The 23,115-nt window shown below is 43.5% G+C and overlaps 1 protein-coding gene across 4 annotated transcripts in view; it reads left to right on the plus strand.

Annotated features, from left to right (window-relative positions):
• The window catches only part of SFT2D1 (SFT2 domain containing 1), a 102,685-nt gene that overhangs the window by 61,265 nt on the left and 18,305 nt on the right, over positions 1–23,115 (plus strand). For all 4 annotated transcript variants that reach the window (XM_088472525.1, XM_088472523.1, XM_088472522.1 and 1 more), the window contains 3 exons: positions 845–926; positions 4,673–4,708; positions 6,454–6,512. In XM_088472525.1, coding sequence (XP_088328651.1) covers positions 845–926; positions 4,673–4,708; positions 6,454–6,512 — 177 coding nt within the window. The remainder of the gene's footprint in view (positions 1–844; positions 927–4,672; positions 4,709–6,453; positions 6,513–23,115) is intronic.

Here is a 23,115-nt window from a genome sequence, read left to right on the forward strand (position 1 = left end):
CCCAAAAATTGGGTAAATGATGTTGGGACAGGTATGGAAGTGTGTGTGTGTGGGGGGGGGGGGGGGGGGGGGTTTGATGCATTTATGGGAAAGTGCTTTTGAACTTGCAGGTGTGGCTTAAAAATGTTTCCAACATTTAGCAATCTGGTTTTAAAACACTTGAAATAAAAAAAGGACATAAAATACAATTTTCTGTACCCCCGAATACTGTACAGACTTTAATTTGCTCAAGAACACTTGCTGCGTGTCATTTTCCACCATTACTTAAAAAATTAAAAACTAATCCATTTGACACCTTTTTAAGGCCATCCACTAACCACATTCTAATGCTGTTCTGCCATCCTGTTTGGCACTTTGGGGGGGGGGGGGGGGGGTTCAGGGCGATTTCCCCATTTTTTTCATAGACTTCTCCCTGGTCCCTCATTGTATATTACTGCAATTCCCGGAAATGGACGTTTATAATTGAATTGCTAGAAGGGCGGGAGCGTGTTTCATGAAAATGAGTTGTGATGTGTGCGATATTTGTCTCGAATTTGCACTCCCAAACTCCTGCTGAATTGAATCTCCCTGTATGCTCCCAGGATTGTCTTTAATGTCAGTTGGTGTCCAGGAGCTTCAGAAGATTTCCATTGTAGTTTTACTAAATTATTAGCCTAAATTTTCATAATCTTGTTCAAATGCAGTATTTGCCAAATATTTGCCTTGAACAAAATCACCATCTTCCACATAATGGATTTTATTTTATTTATTTTATAGGTAATTTGTCTGCATATTGGTTAAAGTCTATAAATATTGTAAAAATTGGACAATCTGATTTTTTTTTTTTTTCTTTGACTCTCACCAGCACTTGTTTTCTTATGGGGCCACTTAAGCAACTTAAAAAGATGTTTGAACCTACAAGATTGATTGCTACAATAGTTATGTTGGTGAGTATTTCACACTTTTATTTTATTTTCATTCAAATGTTAGATGCTTGTGCATAATGTGTGGCATGTTCTATATCTTTACATTCTCATTGCATGAAGAAATGGTAGCATTTTTCCACCCTACACCCCCACTCATCTAAATTATCAATAGTAGTAACACACTACTGTATGTACAGCTCTACAACAGGGTTCTGTGGAAGCTATACAGTCATGGCCAAAACCCTTCTTTTTCAAGACCTCTGCAATTCGCCCTGGCATGCAGTCAATCAACTTCTGGGCCACATACTGACTGATGGCTGCCCATTCTTGCCTAATCAATGCTTGGAGATTGTCAGAATTTGTGAGTTTTTGTTTCTCCACCCACCTCTTGAGGATTGACCACAAGTTCTCAATGGGATTAAGATCTGGGGAGTTTCCTGGCCATGGACCCAAAATGTTAGCGCACATCGCTGGTCGTTGACTGCATATCTACTGCAAGATATTGGAAACGATATTGTTATCGTTCAAATCATCCAATTTATCGTGTAGTGGATATGCGCCTTTAAACTTGTAAACTATAATGCTTAAATAAAAGGTTTCCCTTTGCCAGAACAATATTTTAATAAAAATCGTTGTTACACCGCCAGCCGCATGGTTGGCGGTTCAAATCCCGGCAGCGCCAGCCCGACGTGGAAGGAAATCCCGATCGTCCGAAAGGTAAGTGGTACCTAACCTAATCTGCCCCCTAACCCTAATCCTCCTTTAGGGTGCCTAACCCTAATCCTCCTTTAGGGTGCCTAACCCTAATCCCCCTTCTAAGTGCCTAAACAACCTAACTCCCCCTTTCCCCGCCGTCTAAACCTAAGTCCCTCGGGGGGGGGGGGGGTGCCTAACCCTGACCTTCACTCCCCCTAGCCTAAACCTAACCTCCGGGGGGGTGGCTAACCCTAAGTCCCCCCCCCAGAACCCTAAACCTAACCCTCCAACCCCCCCCCCCCGGGGCTATCTGTGACCGGCATCCCTTCTATCGGGATTCTGGGCGCCGGCCTCCCGGCGTAGGTTAATTAACCCTCGCCGGGATTCTGTAGTGGAGATGCCAGCGACCGCTGGCATCCTAAACGCATACCTTTTAATATATTTAACATCATTTTGAAATGAACAACTGTGACATTCAACTGAAATTACTTTTTTGATGTATTTTTTTTTGTCATAACCATATCCATACTTTCAAGTCGCAAATACGGTATATCAGTTATTTGAACCTTACACCTCCCTCTCTTAACCTGTTATTTGTATTGGGGTGCATCAAGAGTCTGAATTAGCGCAAATTTAGTAACTCTCCTAATAAAAACTTAGACCCATGGGAGTCCCAGTGAGAATTATCTATATCAATTAAATAAATTTAAATAATTTATAAATGGACAAATTTGATTAGATATAGTGATAAAACCACAGCATGTATTGAACCTTTAGTTGAAAAAGTGTCAGCTTGGATGACATGTTAACGATAGAGCCACATTCCTAAAGCTTTTTTTTTTTTTACAAAACCGCACTCACCGGACCCTTGACTGAATCTCATTAAGTTAGACATTTTCTTTGACGATATAGGCACTGAATAATAGAACAATTATTATAAGGAATATATGTACTAGAAATTGGTATGACATATTATTCACAATGCTGGCACTGACATCTAGTCGACATTGCCAGAGGCATGTGGGCAATGGGTTTCTCAATGTACATCTAAGCCTAATTCTTTTTTATTTATATATATATATATATATATATATATATATATATATATATATTCTGGAAATGAATAAGCACTATGAAGGACAGGCATAGAAAATAGGGAGTGTCGATTAATGACACTTACCTCAGTGAGGTGAGCTCCTGACCGAGAAGGACAGTTCCACAGTTGGATTCCTATTCTCAGCATATATTCTATGTTGTTGTTGTTATTATTATTATTATTATTATTATTATTATTATTATTATTATTATTATTATTATTATTATTATTATTATTATTATTATTACTACATTTTATTTATAGGGCGCCACAAGTGGTCCGCAGCGCCATACATACAGATAATGGTACACAGAACATTACATTACAATACAGTAACCAAAATATAAACAACACAAGTAACAATTAGCAACACAATTCACCTTCAGAGCTGTACTGTGTATGGAGAAGGTTGTCATAGAAGTGCTAGAGAAGAAGGCTGTGAGACAGTGGTGAGGATGACCCTACTCCTAGGAGCTTACAATCTAGGGGAGACAGACAGATGGCATGAGTGTGTAGAGGGGCACCTGAGTGCAGGAAGTAAGCAAGGTAGAGATGGCTGAGGCGGGAGGGACAGAGACCTGGTAACATGGTTATGTGGTGGCAGGGTATGCTTTGGTGAACAGGTGGGTTTTCAGTGCACATTTAAAGCTCTGCAAGGTGGGGGAGAGCCTGATCGAGCAAGGGAGCTCATTCCAGTGGAGGGGGGCTGCACGGGCAAAATCTTGGACACGAGCTTGAGATGAAGTAACCAGGGTGGAGGAGAGGTAACAGTCATTGGCAGACCGGAGGGAGTGTGTAAGGAGATGAGGTTGGAGATGTAGGGAGCAGTAGAGATAGAGAGGGCCTTGTATGTGAAGGCGAGGAGTTTGAAGAGGATTCTGTAGGGGAATGGGAGCCAGTGAAGGTTTTGGCAGAGGGGAGCAGCAGAAGTGGAATGGCGGGAGAGGAAGATAAGTCTAGCTACAGCATTGAGAACAGACTGGAGGGGGGCAAGATGGCAATGTGGGAGGCCAGTAAGGAGAAGGTTGCAGTAGTCAAGCTGAGAAATGATTAATGAATGAATAATCAGTTTGGTAGCATTCTGGGAGAGGAAAGGCCTAATGCGAGCAATGTTGCGTAGCTGGAACCGACAGGATTGTGTCAGAGATTGAATATGGGGGGTGGAGAGTGTGGAGTCAAGGGTGACACCCAAACAGTGAAGTTGGAGGACAGGGGAGATGATGGTGTTGTCAACAGTGATAGCGAGATTGGATGGAGTTGAGACTCTATTAGGGGGGAAGATGCTGAGTTCGGTTTTGTCCGTGTGGAGCTTCAGAGAGCGCTCGGACATCCAGGAAGAGATGGCAGAGAGGCAGCTGGATACCTGAGAGAGGACAGAAGTGGAGAGCTCAGGAGAGGAGAGGTAAAGTTGCGTGTCATCGGCATAGAGGTGGTATTGGAGGCCGAAGGAGCTGATGAGTTCTCCTAGTGTAGAGGTGTACAAGGAGAAGAGCAGCGAGCCCAGGACAGAACCCTGGGGGACACCAATTGGAAGGGGGGGAGGTGGAGCCAGAGGCAGACACAGAGAAGGAGCGGTTGGTGAGGTAAGAGGTGAACCAGGCATGGATGGTGTTAGAGATGCCAAAGGTCTGAAGGGTGCGGAGGAGGAGAGTATGATCCATGGTATTTAAGGCTTCAGAGAGGTCCAGGAGGATGAGCAGAGAGAAGTGGCCCCTGGATTTGGCTGCAAGCAGGTCATTGGAGACTTTGGCCAGGGCAGTTTCAGTGGAGTGAAGCACTTCTATCGGTGCCAGTATTTCCATGTGGAAGAGCAGGATGTCTTCATATATGGGAGTTTATATTGATAAGGAAATAAAATCCATATGGCTCATTAATATGAGTGAGCAAAGTACAGTAAGTCTTCAGTAAATACTGTAAATATGATTGTATCTGTTCTGTTTGGCTGTTAAATGTCTTATTTTCTATTTCTTTACAGCTCTGTCTAATTTGTACCTTATGTGCTGTATTTTGGGTAAGTCACATATACAGGTAGGTGGTACAGTATTTCACAGTGTATGTAGTGGTCACACTGGATTAAAAATATATTCTATCATCCTATGTGCTAAATGAGTATAATTAATATCTTATTGAAATGCCAAATATTTTCAAGGAATGGGATATTATATACAGTATGCTTGGCCTTTTTTTAAATCTAAATAAGGAGTTTTCCTGAATTTGAAACATCCCAATCAAGGTTTTGCAACAAGTGTTGCTAGAGATCGGTGTCTAGTGCAGAATGTCCCAGAGAGACTCAGCAACCTGTAAGGTATCAGGTCAGTTTGAGGAAGTACCATTTATTGTAAAGGTTTAGAATGTGTCGATCATCAAGGTGCAGTTAAAAAAAAAAAGAGGGGTTGGATGACAATATATATTTAACCAGTGGGCCACTCACTAACCTCCATACTTTTTATAAGGTAAATATTGCAAATTGCTTTTTTCTGCAGGTAACCTATACTGTGATACCAGTTATTGTATTTTATTACCTGTATTTTACAATTTGATATCTTTTACTTCAGGGTAACTAAACTACTATTCCACACAGAAAGTTGGGACTGTGGGCCTGATTCAGACCCGGTCGCAAGCGCTGAGCACTCGCAACCGGGTCGATGGTGGCCCAGAGCGCATGCACACAATGGATCCGACTCCGTCGTGCACATGCGCGAGACCCGGATAGAGATGGGCAATCCGTCGACAGCACACCCCCTTTGGTGGGCGGGCCAGGGGGTGGCTGCACAGACGCAGGCGTTCCCATGTGAACGCCTACCGTCTGAGGGCGGCCCCACTGCCATCACAAGTGATGTCAGTGGGAGAGCTTTCGGCTCTGTTTGAGCCGAAAGCTCTCTGGGGCTTGCGGCCACGAGACCCTACCACAAGGGTCTCGTCGCAAGCCCGATGGTCGCAATGGTCTTGACAATCGCGACCATCATCATGGCCGCTCGCTATAGCTGTGGGTGGTCACCCATAGCTATGCGAGCGGCCAGGAGGCCATTCTAAAAAAAAACGTCCCTGATTCAGAGCGAGCGATCTGTCAGAGCGTCCGGCTCTGAATCAGGGCCTGAGTTCTTTGTTCTTTCCCTGCTTTCTCAACTTTTAGTTCTTCCAAATACACGGTCACTGTGGAGCCAATAATTTGATTTTCGGATCTCTACAGTAGTGTACCTTGGCAAGTGTACAGATATAAAATAAAGATAAATAATAATAAAGTGTAAATCACAGGAAACAGTAAACTGTTTTAATTGTGTCTTTTAATAGTGTTTATTTTTTGAGTTAAGTAGTCATTTAATATGGATTTTTGAAACCTTCCCTTTATTTAAATTATTAATAGAAGTGATCAGTGAATAGTAAGCCTGCTGTGGTAGCGGGTTCTTTGTGTAACCGCATTCTATTAACACTTTTGACAGCTAACTGGTGTCTTTAGATGTAATTGGCCACATTTCGCAATCTGTCTAAAAAGACAAGCTATCCTGATACATCAGAAGTCCTTTTACGATGGGTGGTAAATCCAGTGTGCGTTTGCCTGTGTGTTTGCTCATCACATGATTGAATCCATCAAAATAGCCAAGTCATGTCTACATACCTGTAAAGTCAAATTTGACAACAGCCATATTGCCATATGTTGGGGCTTTAACATGACTACTTCTTGTGTCTACCAATAGTTGAAATTACATTCAATTGAGCACAATGGGTTTGACTTTAACATTTTTTTTCCACCCTTAGTGGCAGAAGAAAGGCCTGGCAATTCTGTTTTGTATTTTGCAAGCCCTGGCATTGACCTGGTAAGTGTCTTTTAATATGTATTCTGCTCAACTTTTTGACTGTACCCTCATTGCAGTGAAAAGGGTGCCTACACACTTAGCGATATTTTACACGATTTGCCCGATGACAACGCATCGTGACAACAAATCGTGTAAAATATGCCCAAATTATGAGTGTCCAATCACGATGCCGATGTGCGTCCCCGCAGGTCGTACATCGCATCTTCAGATCTGCCGTGCTGTAGGGCAGATCTGACAATCTCCGTCACGATGCACTGGAATAGTTAGGAGGCACGATAGATCATTTGTCACATTGGACAGTTTTTAACACCAAATCGTACCCACGACTGCCGGGGAGCTGCTGGGGAGAGTTCAAGGGGATATCTGACACAATGTCGGATCGTGCGTACATCGCCAAGTGTATAGGCACCTAAAGTTTTGTACTTGGGGTCTGATTCTAAGTCGCACATAATTGTTAGCAAACTGTGCATATGCAGCACCATGCATACGCATCTTGTCGGAGGCTTCACGCATGGCTGGTTCTCTCTTTCTGTGAAATGGGTGTTTGAGTGTTTACTGGACAGATATCTTGCGAACACACGCAAGAGATCTGATTCATGGTAGTATTGGTGGGTGTGTGGCCAGAGTTACGTACTATTATGAATGTATGTACAGTACACCATCGGGGCGCCTATTTCTGACAGATTTTGTGCACCCAGCATGGGATAGGTGTATTTGCTGTTAGTAAGAATCAGACCCTTGATATGGCATTTATGGGATACATTTGCTTCACAGCTTCTGTTTCTGTGGGGTCAATCCAATTACCCACAAATACGCCGCGAGTTAGCACGGCAGCCTGAAATCGCTCAAAACTGCTTGCAGCTTCATTGGGCTGCAGGCAAAAATCGCGAATTCGGGATAAGAGTGGGCCGCGAGGTCTGTGAGATGTGGTGCCCTTGCTGGCATTTTAACGCAGTGACAACGCCAACTCCCAACTGTCGCGGGTAATTGAATTGATCCCTATGTATGCTTTTAACGTTGTTTTTAACTCCCACAGACTGGATCTTAAATATGTTTGTTTTGTTTTATTTATTTATTTACATACTCTGTAAGTGTAATGCCTTACAAACTGTTATGGAGCATACACACGGTCAGATCTGTCAGATGAACGATTTGAACGATTTTACCAAAGATTTGAACTATGAACGATTTTTGACTGCATTAAAATGAATGGAATCGTCCAAGTCTGTCTGCAAACACATCAGATTTCAGATATCGTTATCCGACCATCGGGAACGCGCATCTTTCAAATCGTTCATCTGACAGATATGTAACATTTTCCTTCAGATATCGATTGAACGAATTTTTTAATCGTTATCGTTAAGATCTGAAGAAAAATCTTACCATGTGTATGCACCATTACCATGCTTATATCTATTTCTTCATAATATTAGTTTAGCCTAAATTTAGTGTTTTGGTTTATTTTACTTGCATATTACTAGGCAGTACTTCTATCTCATGTTCATTGAGATTTAATACTGTTTGTTTTAAATGGTCTCTCCACTCTAAAAAATTTTATTTTTGGATTAATTTCTTCTGTGCCTCCAGCTCCCTAGCTTTTTTACAACACCTTAGTTTAAGTATCATGAGTGCAGTTGAGTTACAGTTCATCCGGAAAGTATTCACAGCGCTTCACTTTTTCCACATTTTGTTATGGAATAAATTAATTTTTGTCCTCAAAATTCTACAATAGTGTTTTTTTTTTTTATTTTCTTATTAAATTTGCAAAAATCTCAAACTTTTTACACGTTGCCTTCATGGGGTATTGTATGTAGAATTTTAAGGACAAAAAAGAATTTATTCCATTTTGGAATAAAGCTGTAACCTAACAAAATGTGAAAATAGTGAAGCGCTGTGAATACTTTCCGGATGCACTGTACATACTATTAGGTTAGAGAACCTAATTTATTTTCCATGATTTCCTTTTGTATTGTTACATGTGTGGCTGGCAAAATAATTGACAGGGCCTTGCATGCGAACTCTTTATCCCTTCAGGGGAGCAAAATGTACTTTATACAAATAAACCAGCACAAAATCCCCAACTGCACTGTGTGCCAAGCGGTATCCGGTTGTCTGATCGATCTCAGTTAGATCGACAGTACATACATCGACCACCGTACATCGACTCCATCGAGGTCGACAGGTACTATAGATCGACCGCACCTCTATCGTCAAACACGAGATCAACACTACATATAATCGAAACATAACATACGGACAATATGAAGATTGACAACACACATAATAAAAGATCGAAACTAAATAGGTGGTCAGTTAATAAATCAACATATAAATAGGTTGACAGTTAATAGATCGACATATCAAAGATCGACGAGTCCTAGATCGAAACTAAATAGGTCGACAGTTAATCGACAAATGATCGACATGTTAGACAATACAAAAAGGTATACATCCTAGATGCTGCCCCACTAATAACACATCCCCCGCCACTACTTTCAACCGTGGCACTACAGGTCCCAGCCAGGCCTTACATCCCTGCAAGCGCTTCTGGCAATGCAAGTCCCAACATCCACCCTACAGCCCTTGTCCCCAATTGCTGGGCACCCCCATGCTCTGCAGTTCACCCCTTCATCAACCCCCCTCCCTGTGCTCCCCGCTATTCCTTGGCGTCTGGACCCTGGGGGCATCTTCACCCCAGCAATAACAAGTCATCTAGATTAAGACTCTGCCCGGCAGCGTCTTAAGCTAGATGGCAGCCTGGCGCCTGGACCTGGGGCATCTTCTCCCTGGCAATAACAAGCCGTCTAGCTTAAGACGCTGCCCGTACCCCTGAATAGCCCTGCTGAAGGTATTTAGGGTTTTTAAATGGCCTCAATAGGTGCTATTTAGCTTCTTTGAGCAAGTGGTGAAGAATAGCATTTTGCTACTTTTTTTTGGAAAAATAAGTAGTCCCATCAAATTTGGGGTACATGAAAATGGGTGCAAGCATAGCTCAAAATCACTAAAATCAAGCTTTAAATTGATGGGACTACTTTTTTTTTTTTTTAAGTATTAAAATGCTATTCTTCACCACTTTTTCAAAGATGCTAAATAGCTCCTATTGAGACCAATTAGGGACAAGGCCTGCTAGGTGTACATTGGGTCTAGCATTGCCAGGAGCGCTTGCATGGATAAGAGCTGGCTGGGACATGTAGTTACACGGTTGAAAGTAGCGTTGGGAGATGCACTATGAGCTGGACGGATGCGCCCATGTCCAGGATAGCGGGGAGCACAAAGGGGGTTGATGAAGGGGTGCACTGCAGCGCATGGTGTTGCCCAACAATTAGGGACAAGGCCTGCAAGGTGTACGTTGGGGCTAGCATTGCCATCCACTTGTATGGATGAAATGGCTGGCTGGCACCTGTAGTTCCACGGTTGAAAGTAGCGTCGGGGGATGCGCTATTACCGTGCAGCGTGTAGGATATGTATACCTTTTTGTATTGTCTAAAAGTAACGTATCAATCTTTTATCTGTCGATCTATCAACTGTCGACCTAGTTGGCATCAATCTTGGACTTGGACTAGACGATCTTTTATCTGTCTGATTTCTGTTATGTCTATTTTTGTGGTGTCTTATTGTGTATTATTTGTCTACCTTTTTGGTTTCAACCTTGGAACATTGTCTAACTGTTAGTTGTCGATCTACGTTGTGTCGCCCTTATATACCTTTTGATCTTACATATTCGATATATTGCATATCGATCGAATGTCCCTTTCGAGTATATTACTGACCGACCATTGTTACTGTCGATCTATACTTTGTCTATCTAAACTACATGTCAAACTAACATGCTCGACCATTTAATGGTTGAACAAGTTGTGTCCGATCTAATAATCCACACCCGTGCCGAGCAGGGTTTATGCTGTCTGTAATGAATTACTTCTTTCTCATTTTTTTTAATCCTATTACTTCATAGTAAATACGCCATACCAGTATAACCACATTTCTGATTACTGCTATATTTCATTCTCTATAGGCAAATTATTGAGGTACTTCTTTGGTAGAGGGGAAGACAAAATCCTTCTCTAGTTTCTGAAGAAATATATATTCTAGTAAAACCTAAGTGCCGAATCATTGTTTTTTGTTTTTGTTTTTTGTAGTAAACTAAATATAATGACACTATTTTGTGTTAAAAAGTGACTTAAATGCTACTTGCACATGCAACACAGTGACATAGTGTTTGGCATTGCTGTCCTGCAGCACCAGGTACAAGCTTATTTACAAACAGCAATACATTTCGAAGTATAAAAATTAGGCGCAACCAATAAAATACAATAATAATCAATTGTTAGCTATATAGCAGCTCCCAATAGTAGTGCTGCAAACACTACCCAATTAAGTTAAACATAAGCCAAATGAGCGTGTGTGTGTATATATGTGTGTATATATATATTTCATTCTTCAGAAGGGACTGCACTGGAAACATCAGGTGGTGCTTCTCCTAAGGACACAAGGCCCAATTGTATTCAGTCCAGGAGAAAGAAGGCACTCGCCACTTGTGCAAAAATATGTTTCTTCTGTTAAATTCATCACATATTTAATCGGTCTGTTGATATTTCGGTCCCTAAGGACCTTTATCAATCGCTTGAAAAATGTAATTCAAAGGATCCCGTGGAAATCAACTAGTGGTATAGAAACTTGATTAGCAGAGCCAGTGTGTTAGTATGATTTGCATCCATATAAACTCACCACTCTTGGAGAAATCCTGAGCAAAGGCAAAGTCCCCAGATAGTACCGGTGGTAGGGCAATCCTCTGTGAATTATGTTCCCCGTCTGATAATCAGAATCGCCGCTTGCCAATGTGATGACGTCAGCGGCAGTGGGAGCAGCACATCAGTGCCCAGATATGAGAAGTCACGGCTCTTGCATAAAAAACGGAGGTTTTTACATCCGTAGCACCAGAATGTTAAGCAGATCCATTTGTTAAGCAGCCAGTATTAAGTCCACAAACTTAAAGCGTTTCTCCGTTATTAGACCATACAACTGTTTCCTCAGAAGATAAAATTGTGGCTCAGTCAGACCAGTTATTTAAACGGTCAGTGTCCAATCACAGTAAACTGTCATTTTGCATAACAATTAATCCTAGGTGATTATAATTGTTCAAATCACCAGCATAGCTAACAATACAATGAATTCATCTTAAAGAACATTTATATTCCCATAAAATGTTTTAATAAAATGCAATGGCATCAGAGAGAGCTCAAGATAAATACACTTATTCTAGAGTTAGTTAACAATATACATCATACTAGATCAGAACATGTGTACCTGATTATCAATCAGTAAAGGTGTCTAGATAGATGGCATATTTAAAACTTATAAAGCAAATAAGCTCTGTGGCTCAACAGGCTAGTAGTATAGACCAGTGACCAGACAACCAGTGTTCGAATCCCACCAGAGGTCTGTCAACACTTATTTTATATAGAAGGTTATATTTTAAAAATAGATGTTATTATCTTCTTAATAACAATAAACATTATACTAGATGGAAAACTGATATTTCTGATTGCTGATCAGTAAATGTTATCAAGCATAAGTAAATAACCCCAGCATATTTCATTCTTGCACTGCGGCAAAACTCTGTGGCGCAGCAGACTAATACCATAAATCTGTAACCAGAAGAATCAGTGTTCAAGTCCTATAGGACTAACCAAAGGGTGAATGTTTTATGAAAAAATGGAGGGGGGGGCAGAGAAGAGCGATTGTCTATCCATTAATATTCTGATGGAAAATGATACTTCAGTGTCCCCTAATGTGATATTGTGGACTTAACTTTAACACCAATAGTATGTCATATGTAGATGATCATTATCAACCATTAGTGAGTCCATAATAAATCAACTACAGATAATCCCTCATCATAAATAGGAACAAAGGTTATTTTATTGTTTATAGATGAGCCTATAATTAAATAAAGACTCCTAAGCTACAGCATAAAGTCCTTAGGTACCAATATTACTAAGCTCAATGCAATCATTCAGACCCCCCGGAAATAGCGTCCCCAATGAAAATATCCAAAAGGCCTCTCTTTTACATAATAGATTGAAACGATCCCCAACTCTTGATGTTTCTTTAATATGCTCATTTCCCTGTACACGGAGAACTTTTACATCACCCCCATGCTGTAATCTAACATGTCGTGACAGACTGAGTTTTCACTCCTTGTTGAACATTCCTTCTATGTTCCAAGAAACGTGTGTGTGTGTGTGTGTGTGTGTAACATGCAGGTCGTTCTTCCCACGTACTGAATACCACAGATGCAAGTGATAACATTAACTGAAGAATGACATATGTTATGTATATCAAATGATAGACAAGAACACTAGGCTTAAATCATATTCAAGTGGTCTATCATAAACTGACAAGTGATACGACCAAGCTTGCCACATTTGAAATTCCCCTTTCTCATTATGTGGGAATAGTTGTTCAACCAGTTATTAGGTCTACCATCCAAAATAGCTTTAGATCTAAAATTGCTTGGTGCTAAATGCCTATGAAGGTTCATTGCCTTCTTGAAAATGATTTTTGTTTTTTGTTCCAAACAAGTAGAAAGTATATTATCAGTTTTTAGGATTGGATAATACTTATTGATGACTGTTTTAAGATCCTGTGAAAAGGAGTTCTATTTAGTCACACATATTAAATCAAAGCTGTCTACACTTTGTACACCATTGGTCTTATCAGCCATACTAAGTAAAGATTCCCTATCTTTATTCATGGCTGATTTAAAAGCAGAATCCAGGATATCCAAAGGGTATCCTTGTACATAGAGAGACCTCAACAAGTCATTAGCCTGGATGTTAAATTGATCTGTATCTGAGCAGTTACGCCTTAGTCCTATATAGCTGACTCCTGGGAATATTTCTCAACCACGGCCGATAGTGACAGCTGCCATAGTTGAGAAAGTTCCCACTGTCAACTTCCTTGCGATAAGTAGATGTGACCACAGTATTTCCCCTAATCAAGAGGGCAATATCCAAAAAAGTAATAGATGTCCTGTGCATAGTGCTAATGAATTTTAAACCAAAGGTGTTGGTGTTAAGATAATGTGCAAATGAACCAGCCAGTTGTGAATCAACATCAAAAACGAAATACATATCATCTATGTACCGACCATAGAGCACTAGGTTCGCGCCAATGGACCATTCCAAATCATTAACTCCTCCAATCTACCCATATATAGATTTGCAAAGCTTGTCGCAAACAAAGTGCCCATGGCGGTACCCATCACCTGTAGAAAAAACTTATCAAAAGTGAAATAATTGTGCGTTAATATGAATTCAACTGAAGCTAGAATAAATTGGCGTCTCCTACCCTTTGTATCCTTTGGTGTGTGTGTGTATATATATATATGTATATATGTATGTGTATATATGTGCGTGTATGTATGTATGTGTATATATATATATATATATATATATATATATATATATATATATATATATTTTATATATATATATATATATTTTATATATATATATATATATATATATATATATATATATATTTTTTTTTTTTTTTTTATTTATTTTTTTTTTTCTACCTCAGGGTCCATAGGGTATCCACAGGATACCTTGGGGATATAGGCGATGGCGGCAGACATCCAGGCTCCACAGAGTAAAATTTTCAGCCTCCCAGGATGCACTGGGGTCCCTCTCCTATACCCCGCCCCCGAGCCTCAGGCCACCCAGTTTTCGTAGGTGCCTGGCTGGACCAGTCGCACCGTACAGAGGGGGGTCTTTTTAAGGCCCCTGAATATTTCTTCGCAGCTGTGGCTGCACAACTAGAGTGCTCCAGCATAGGACAGTCAGTATTGACGTCCATGCTGTCACTCCTACACCCCGCCGGTACCAGAACGCCGGTACTGATCCGGGGATGCTGGTAGGTAGCTGGCGTCACAGCTAGCGGTGATCCCCGGCTACCTGGACTGTGGCCGGATGCACGGGGAACAAGGTAAGCGGCGGGGTCCCGCGGTGGGCACCCGCCGGTAACACAGTCCTGTTTGGTCCCCAGGCAGGGGGCTCCCTGGGGACCGGCTGCGGGTGGGGCCAGGTACTGATCCTGCGCCTTCCACTAGACCACCACGGACAGCGGGCCGCAGCATGTGCGGTACAGCGCGGCGTCCCAGGGGTTAATAGCACGCCAGGGGAGAACGCCTTCCCTATCTCACAGCCGGCGTCTCCCCCGCTGCACAGTGCCATTCCACAGCGGTCTGAGCGGGCTGTGTCAGCGCTCCTCCCCCGGGCCCTGCCTTCTCTCTGCTCCTCGGTGGCCATTTTCTCACTACATGTGCTGGGGATGGCAAACGCTCTTGGAAGCTGATACAGATGCCATTGCGGTCCGGGTCCCCCGCATACCTCTCCTTCAATTAAGGTCAGTGTATGCAGCACTGTTTCCTACCAGGCTCTGGTCTGTGTAGTTGATCGCAGTGCTTGTAATGCAGGATGTTATCTGTGCATTGTATGTGACTTAAATGCTAGCGCTGTTTGCCTGTACTTTCATTTCTGACTGTCAGCCTTTTCCTATCCCTGTTCTTCTGCTACAGCCCTTGCGGTGCGGTGTTGCAGGGTGTTTATTACCTCACAGTAAACGTGGTTTTTCTGTGTGGGAGGTCACATACGCTCCGTTCACACTCCTCATGTCGGAAAGTGAACGAGGATATCCTCTTCCAGCTATAATGTGCAGTTAGCGGAGGGATATGTAAACGCTGAGGGTTTATGGAGGGCATGTTGTATTATATATCACGCCCCATTTCTGTCACTGTGCCTGCACAAAAAAGGGGACCGCCCTCGGCTGGCTAAGATGCTTACAGCCTTTGTGGGCAACGCCCCCTGCGTTTCCCCATAGGGGTTATCGCAGCCTGTGGTGGACTCATCACATGCAGGGTTCCCTGGACAGTTGATGGTACCCCAGTGTATCCTGTTTTTCGCCCCCCCAGGTCTCGCAGGAGCCTGTGTGGGTGAATTTATTGTCCAAATGGTATAGCACCTGATGGACGTTTTACAGGGGGAGTCACCATTTCGGCCTTCTAAACGGCCTTTCGGGTCTCAGACGGGTAAAGACATGACGTCTGATGACGGTGACATTATTGACTTTTTCAGACACGAGCCCCTTAGTGCAAAGGAGGCGTAGTCTGGGTCTAAAGTCTATATACCTGGCCTTCTACGGGCAGTCCGTGCGGCTTTGGTTATTACATATCCCCCGTGGCTAAATCCAAATATGCCTTCTTTAAGGATAAGGGTGTTGCCACTGTAATTCCTCTATCTGGTCAGGTGGATCATTTAGAGGAGGCGTGGAAAATCCGGGTAAGCGGTTCCAGCCTCAAAAACTGTTGACCTTTTGCATACCCCTTTTGCGGATAATTACATTTCCGAATGGGAGTTACCTTTACGGGTAGATTCTCATGTTACACGCCTAGTGAGGAGTGCTACGTTGCCCATGCCCTCCAGGTCCTCTTTGAAGGAGGTGCAAATATATCTAAAATCCAATATTCCCTTGCTGGAGGGGCTTCCAGGCCGGCTATGGCCGTGTGCTAGGGGGCCAGAGCCATGGAATACTGAGTAGGTAACTGGATCTCTGCACGCTGACTCTCCAGCAGAGCAGGTGGATAGTGGCAAATTCTCAGAGACTTTGCCACGTTCATAATGAGACGGTTTTACATATAGCCTACTCCTTTCCAGAATCTCCTCGGCAGCAGTAGCGGCTTGCCGCTCCCTGTGGTTGCGCTCTTGGAAAGCAGACGCAGATTCCATTTGGAATGCTTTGCCTTTTACGGGACAAGTCCTGTTTGGCCCTCGTCTGGACGCAATTGTGGCCCTGCAGGCAGCAGCTACGTCTGCGTGTCTGCCATCGGCTACAGTCCCATCAGGGTCTGGGGCTTTGTCTTTTCGGCCCTGTGAGGCCAGGGTAAGTCTAAAATACAGCTTTCCAAGACAGTCATTAGCCAGGAAATCTGCTCAGCCATAAGAACAGGCTTGGAGTACAAGACGTCCTACTCCCAAGTTGGACTATAAGCCTTCAGCCTCAAGGGACGGGCCTCCTCTCATGAGCCCACAGAGTTGGAGGCCAGCTTCTCCAGTTCGCCCAGTGCTGGTGTCTGACCACCACGGACACTGGGGTAAGAGAAGTATTTTCTTGAAGGTATGTCCTCTCCTCCCGGTAAAAGCCTCCCAGACGGTTTTTCGTTACATGTCTTCTGTCAATTCAGGACAAGGCCCTGTAATTTTTGAGGGTGTTACACTCTATGCTCCAGGCAGGAGTTATAGTACCTATTCCGTTGCCCCAAAGGGGAACGAGGTATTACTCCATCCTCTTTCTGGTACAGACACACATTGGGTCTTACCAGGACATTCTCAACCTCGAATCCTTCAACAAATTCTTAAGGGTTCCTCGGTTCGGGAGGGGGACCCTGCATTCCATCATTCAATGGAGCCTGGGAATTTTGTGGTGGTGTTGGATATATTCAGGTTGACTACCTGAATATCCCTCTTTTCTTAGCACACCAGTGTTTTCCTCAGGTTTGCAGTGGTCGATAAGCATTTCCTGTTTCTGGCATTGCCCCTTGGTCTGGCCTCCGCGCCTCACGGTTTACCAGGGTCATGGTAGTTATGGCAGCCCACCTGCAGATGCAGGGGGTCCGCTTGTTACCCTATCCGAGTGACCTCATGTTGTTACCACGGTCTCCAGAGATACTTCAGTGCCATATGCAACGGACAATATCTGTGTTGCTACGTTAGGGCTGACTGATAAACTGGAAATGGTCCTCTCTGATTCTTCACAGAGGATGCTCCATATCCCAACATCTGTGGATCTTTGTGATTGAGGAAAAGATCTCTGCATTACAGGCAAAGGTACGCAGTTGCCTGCAGAGTCGCCAAGTGTCTATTCACTTGGCAATGTGGTTCCTGGGTTCCAGGGTGTCGCTGTTCGACATGGTGGAGAGTACCCAGCTTCATTCTAACCCTCTAAAGAACTTGATCCTCTCCGGATGGGATGGGTTGCCCCATAGGATAAAGTCAATAGGCTTTTCCCGGAGGTTTGTCTCTCTCTGGCCTGGTGGCTGCAGAGAGCTCACCTAAACAAGGGGCACCCCCTTTGGGATTGCGGACAGGGTCCTTCTGACGACGGACGCCAGTATCCGTGGCTGGGAAGCAGGAACGGGTCCACACTTGTTCCAGGGCAGGTGGACACCAGTAGTTTTTGCGCTTCCCATAACCTTCTGAGAACTCTGAGCAGTATTCAAGGTTCTCCAGCATGCAGGACAGGTCCTCCATGGAAATACCGTGCAGGTACAGTCTGACAACGCCATCATGATGGCTTATGTAAACCACCTAGGAGGTTCCCGAAGTCAGGCGACACTAACAGTGGTGTCCCGAATTCTGGCTTGGGTGGAAGGCTATATCCCTGCCGTCATCGGCAGTGTTCATTCAGGAATCCTCAGATGGAAAGCAGGCTTTCTCAGCCGTCAAGACGTGCATTCAGGGAAATGTCCTCTTTATCAGGAGGTGTTCAATCTTCTGGTGAACAAGTGGAGCCTTTCAGAGATGAGACTCTTCTGATAGACGTAGGTAGGTCCAGTGGACCTTCCAAGTTGTGTACCTCGTCCCTCCGTTATCCCTTCTTCCTCCAGTAATAGCAAGAAGGAGGCACGCTTCTGCTGATAGCTCCAGTGTAGGCCAGATGGTACTATTACTCAGATCTTCGGAGCCTTTCAGTTAACACTCCGAAGCTGTTGCCTCTACGCCCGAACCTGTTGTCTCAGGATCCTGGCTGATACCCAGACCTGGGTTGTCTGTCCTTGACGGTGTGGCGGTGGAGACTGCCCTCTTAAGGTCTAGGAGTTTTTCCAGCTCTATAGTTAACAGGGGCTCTGTCCATGCTAAGAGCTCGGAAGTTTTTATCTGCAAGAATTTACCATTAGGTATGGTATACTTTCTTTCAGGTGTCGCCCTAGAGGCTAGGCTCCTCGGGTATTCCGGATATCCAGAGGTTGGCTTTCCTACAGGTGGGCTTAGATAACTGTCTTCGCCTTGCTTACCTGAAGGTGCAGGTTTCTGCCCTGTTAGTACGGTTTCAGTGTAGGATTGCTACTCTTCCTGATGTCCGCACCTTTGTGCAGGATGTACATTATATTCAGCATCCCTTTGTTCCACCTGTGGCTCCTTGGGATTTGGCTGTGGTCCTTAGGGCTCTCTGAGGACCGCCATTTGATCCACTGGGCTCAGTGGATTTCAAATGGCTTACTGCTAGGACTGTATTCCTTCTGGCTCTTAATTTGGCCAGTAGGATCTCAGAATGGGAGGCTCTGTCATGTAGACCTCCCTTTTTCTCATCTTTCCTAGGAACAGGGCAGTGCTTGCCTTTACTTCCCCAGTCCTGTCTGCTGGTGAGGCCTATTTGGCTGTGGTACGGGCGCTAAGAATTTAAGTTGACCGTACCAGTCCATTTAGGAAATCAGACTCTCGGTTTTGTCCTTTCTGGTTTCCATAAAAAGGGTTGGCCTGCCACTACGCTAACTTTGGCAGGATGGATTCACAGGTCTTCCTGTTCCATCCTCTATTAAAGCTCTTCCACTAGGTCTGTGGGTCCTTCGTGGGCAGCTCGACGTGGCGCCTCAGCGGTGATTGGCAGCCACGTGGTCATCTGTCCATATTTTTGTAAGGTATTATGCTTTTGATACCTTCGCCTCTCAGGATGCTTCCTTTCGGCGGCGGATTCTCCTTACAGCACAGGAGCGTCCCCACCCTTAAAGGATACTGCTTTGGGACATCCCCAAGGTATCCTGTGGATACCCTATGGACCCTGAAGTAGAAAATATGAGATATGGTTAGAACTTACCCTTGTTATCTCTATTTCTACGAAGTCCATAGGGTTCCACAGGACTCCCGCCCTGTCGCACCTGTACTGCAGATGGGCTTTGATCTGGTCACCGGTTTCTCCGTCTCCTTCTGGTGAGAATGTGATTCTTGTGTGTTCCAGACTGTCTTCTCTCTCTTTGTTCTCCTCCTCCGGCCTATGGCTTGTAACGAAACTGAGTGGCCTGAGGCTCGGGGGCGGGGTATAGGAGAGGGACCCCAGTGCATCCTGGGAGGCTGAAAATTTAACTCTGTGGTGCCTGGATGTCTGCCGCCATCGCCTATACCCCCAAGGTATCCTGTGGAACCCTATGGACTTCGTAGAAATAGAGATAACAAGGGTAAGTTCTTACCATATCTCATATTATTTATATTTATTTATTTTACTCATTTGGCTTATGTTGAGCAATACATTCCCACTGTATTTGCGTGGTTTCCTCTAGGTGCTCCAGTTTCCTGCCACTGCAAAAACATTGCGGTAGGTTAGCTTTTATGTGGGTAGCAAATCTTCATTGGAGCAGAGGCTGATATTATTATTATTTATTTTTTATTATTTATTACCAGTTATTTATATAGCGCACACATATTCCGCAGCGCTGTACATAGAGAATATCTTACCATTCACATCAGTCCCTGCCCCAGTGGAGCTTACACTCTATGTTCCCTATCACATGCACACACATACACACTAGGGTTAATTTATGTGGGGAGCCAATTAACCTACCAGTATATTATTGGAGTGTGGGAGGAAACCGGAGCACCCGGAGGAAACCCACGCAAGCACAGGGAGAATATACAAACTCCATACTGCTTTGGATGCCTAGCAATACATTATCTACACCTAAAAGACCAGGTTCTTACTCCTTCTTGATCAGAATAATTTTAACAATGCATACCCTTCAACTACAATAATAACAATAATAGAGTAATGTCTGGCGGTATATTCCCAAGAATTGAATATGACCCTTTGCGTTTTGTTTCTTACTCCAACCATAACCGTTTATATATTTTGCCCTGATTGATATCAAGAAGTATGCTTTTATATTATGACTGCATTGGAAAAATTACATTTTCTACAGTTGCATTTGTGCAATCTCATAAATTTACCCCCAAAGTTTGATCACCTAGTTCTGTTGACTATAATACTAATAATATATGTACTTAGCTCATACATGTCAAATATTCCTTTCATAGGATTGTTCTGGTTTTGTTGCACTGGCTGCCCTTTGCCTCTCATATTTTTTGACCAATGGAACCAGATGGCGACTGGATAAAGCTAGTACATGTCTCTTCTGCACCTGAGAAATAGTAGACCTCTTGTTAAAGTGATACAATGTTCCTTACAATACCTAACTTCAAGAAGCAGCCCCTTATTATGTCAATTTAATTGTGGTAATCCAAATGCAAAACTACCAGATTGGAAGATACATTGTTTATGTTGCAAGATGTGTTGTACAAATTAGGTGCCCAGTAACCAAATTAAATGGATACTGTACACAAAATGCTGGTGGTTTCATCTTTGCTCCAGGTTCAGCAGCAACATGGGAAGACTGTTTGCTTCAGGCTTTATTTAAGTCTGTAGGGTGCGTGGGTGGACAGCAAGTGTGTAAAATGGACTAAATATATAATACAGAGGGTGAATGAACATTTTCATGTTTAATGCATTAAAAGAAGCTTTTAGTAATGTTTTTATGTTGTATCTTCGTACATCATTGTCATATATTATTGATATATAGTATTGCAGTATAGGCTAGTGCACCAGTGTACATGCATATGCAAGCTTGGGATATAGAAGGTTATTTGGAAACTATTCTTTATATTTGCGTGCTAGACGAGGTGGGGGATTAATTGGTTAGTAACCATTGGTATAACCGGACCCATCAATCTGGCATTTGTTCAGTTAATAACAATTTGTTTTCACATGATTGTGCCAACAGATGTTTTAGTGATACTTCTCATGTTTCTTTACAGAACACATAATTGTCACAGCATATAGTGATTTATTCAGAATTACTTAGTTACTGTGTAGCCTAGTTCTTTCTGCTACTGATTCCTCTCCCTATGTAACCAAGCATCTGACTTGTCTTTCTCATTGCTTTGATTGACTACCTTTATGTCAACTGAAAGTGACTCTTAGAGCTCACAGGGACTCTAGCAGATGGACATAGATATACACAGACGCACTCAAATAAAACACACAGCAGGAGATTAAGGTGAATACATCCGTGTCTCAGTATTCACACTGATTAATAAGATGGCGTATAAAGTGTATTACTGCTGGAACTCTACCCCCAATATGTAAGTAAAATGTTCCCAACAACTAATGGACCAGTCTGAAGATTTCCTTATTTTAACAATGGATTTGTGGGTAGTTCTTTCTACTCAAAATCTCTCTCGCCACTTTGTGAAGCTAGTATCACATATGTACAGATGTGTCCTCACGTGTTATTCATATGCCATATGGCACAAGACACCCAGCATGGCTAACATGCTCCGAGAACAGTAGCGTACCATATTTTTCTTAAAATTTTGCGTCTTGGTCGCATTGCAGAAGCAGCAAAAAGCTACTCAGTGTACTAAAGACGATAGGCTGCGACTTTAATGGTAAATTAATTGATTTTGAAAACATAGAAAGTTGCAGATGAAGCGCAGAACTTGGCATGAGGAATAGACGTGGCTGCTCACATTGGAGCCCTTTTTACACAGATTCAGTCTCCGTCGCACATAGATGTACAAATGTTGCAAATCTAATTCATCAGTGTAAGATAACAATTTAGTTATGTCACTCCAGGTCACACGGAACCTAGTGTGACAAGAGGGACTATTTGGCACACCTGAAGCAACAGTAAGAAAAGTCACAACTGTATATTGCCTGCAGCTAAATAATCAATTTCTTCCCTCTGGAAACAACTTAATCCTCCACTCCACTACCTAGACAAAAAACTTGTATCTGACATCTTGCCGGGCACACTATCAGGGGGTGGTACACCTCTACAGCGCCCTGGAAGACTGTGGTAGCCCAGTGGCTAGGGCTGCCACCCATCTGGAGTCTTGGTCCTCCACTCATCCAGAAATCCCATTTGCTGCCAATAGAGTGCTCACGCTGATGGCTTGCCTCTCTATTGCTCACGACCGGCCCATCGAACACTCACGTCCAGCCTCTTTGCCACTACTGCCCGTTCCTACAGCCCCCTTTCTCTCACTCTTCCTTCCAGCTGCGGTCATGAGTAGGTAGCAGCGACAAGTGTTCCCAGGGCTGTCTGTCGCTTTTGGGGGACTGGTGATGCAAATTAAAGCCATCCAAAGCTACCTCTATAGTTATGTAAAAAATCACGGCTTTCTACTGCAGGGTCCATAGGGACCACAGGAGACCTTGGGGTATAGTCTGATTACGTCAGTCGTCGAGCACCTCTAATAGTTAAACTTGTGCTCCCAGGATGCATCGGGCTCCCCTCCTATACCCTGCCCCCATGCCAAGGCACCTCAGTTTCATAGGTGCTCGGCACAGAGTCTGATCACCTCAAGGGGGGATGCAGAGGCAGCCCCTGAAGATAGTTCATTTTACTAGAGGTCAGCATGGGCTGTTCAGTGGACGCCCAGGCTGCCACCCCGACGGCGCAAGACGCTGGCATGGCGCCAGGGATCGCGGCGAGCGTCTGGGGGTTTTGGCTAGCAAAAGCCCCCAGACACTCAAGGCTGTGGCCGGACTA

Source organism: Taudactylus pleione, unplaced genomic scaffold, assembly GCF_031769625.1.
Source record: "Taudactylus pleione unplaced genomic scaffold, aTauple2 ptg000125l, whole genome shotgun sequence".
NCBI classification, from domain to species: Eukaryota; Metazoa; Chordata; class Amphibia; order Anura; family Myobatrachidae; genus Taudactylus; species Taudactylus pleione.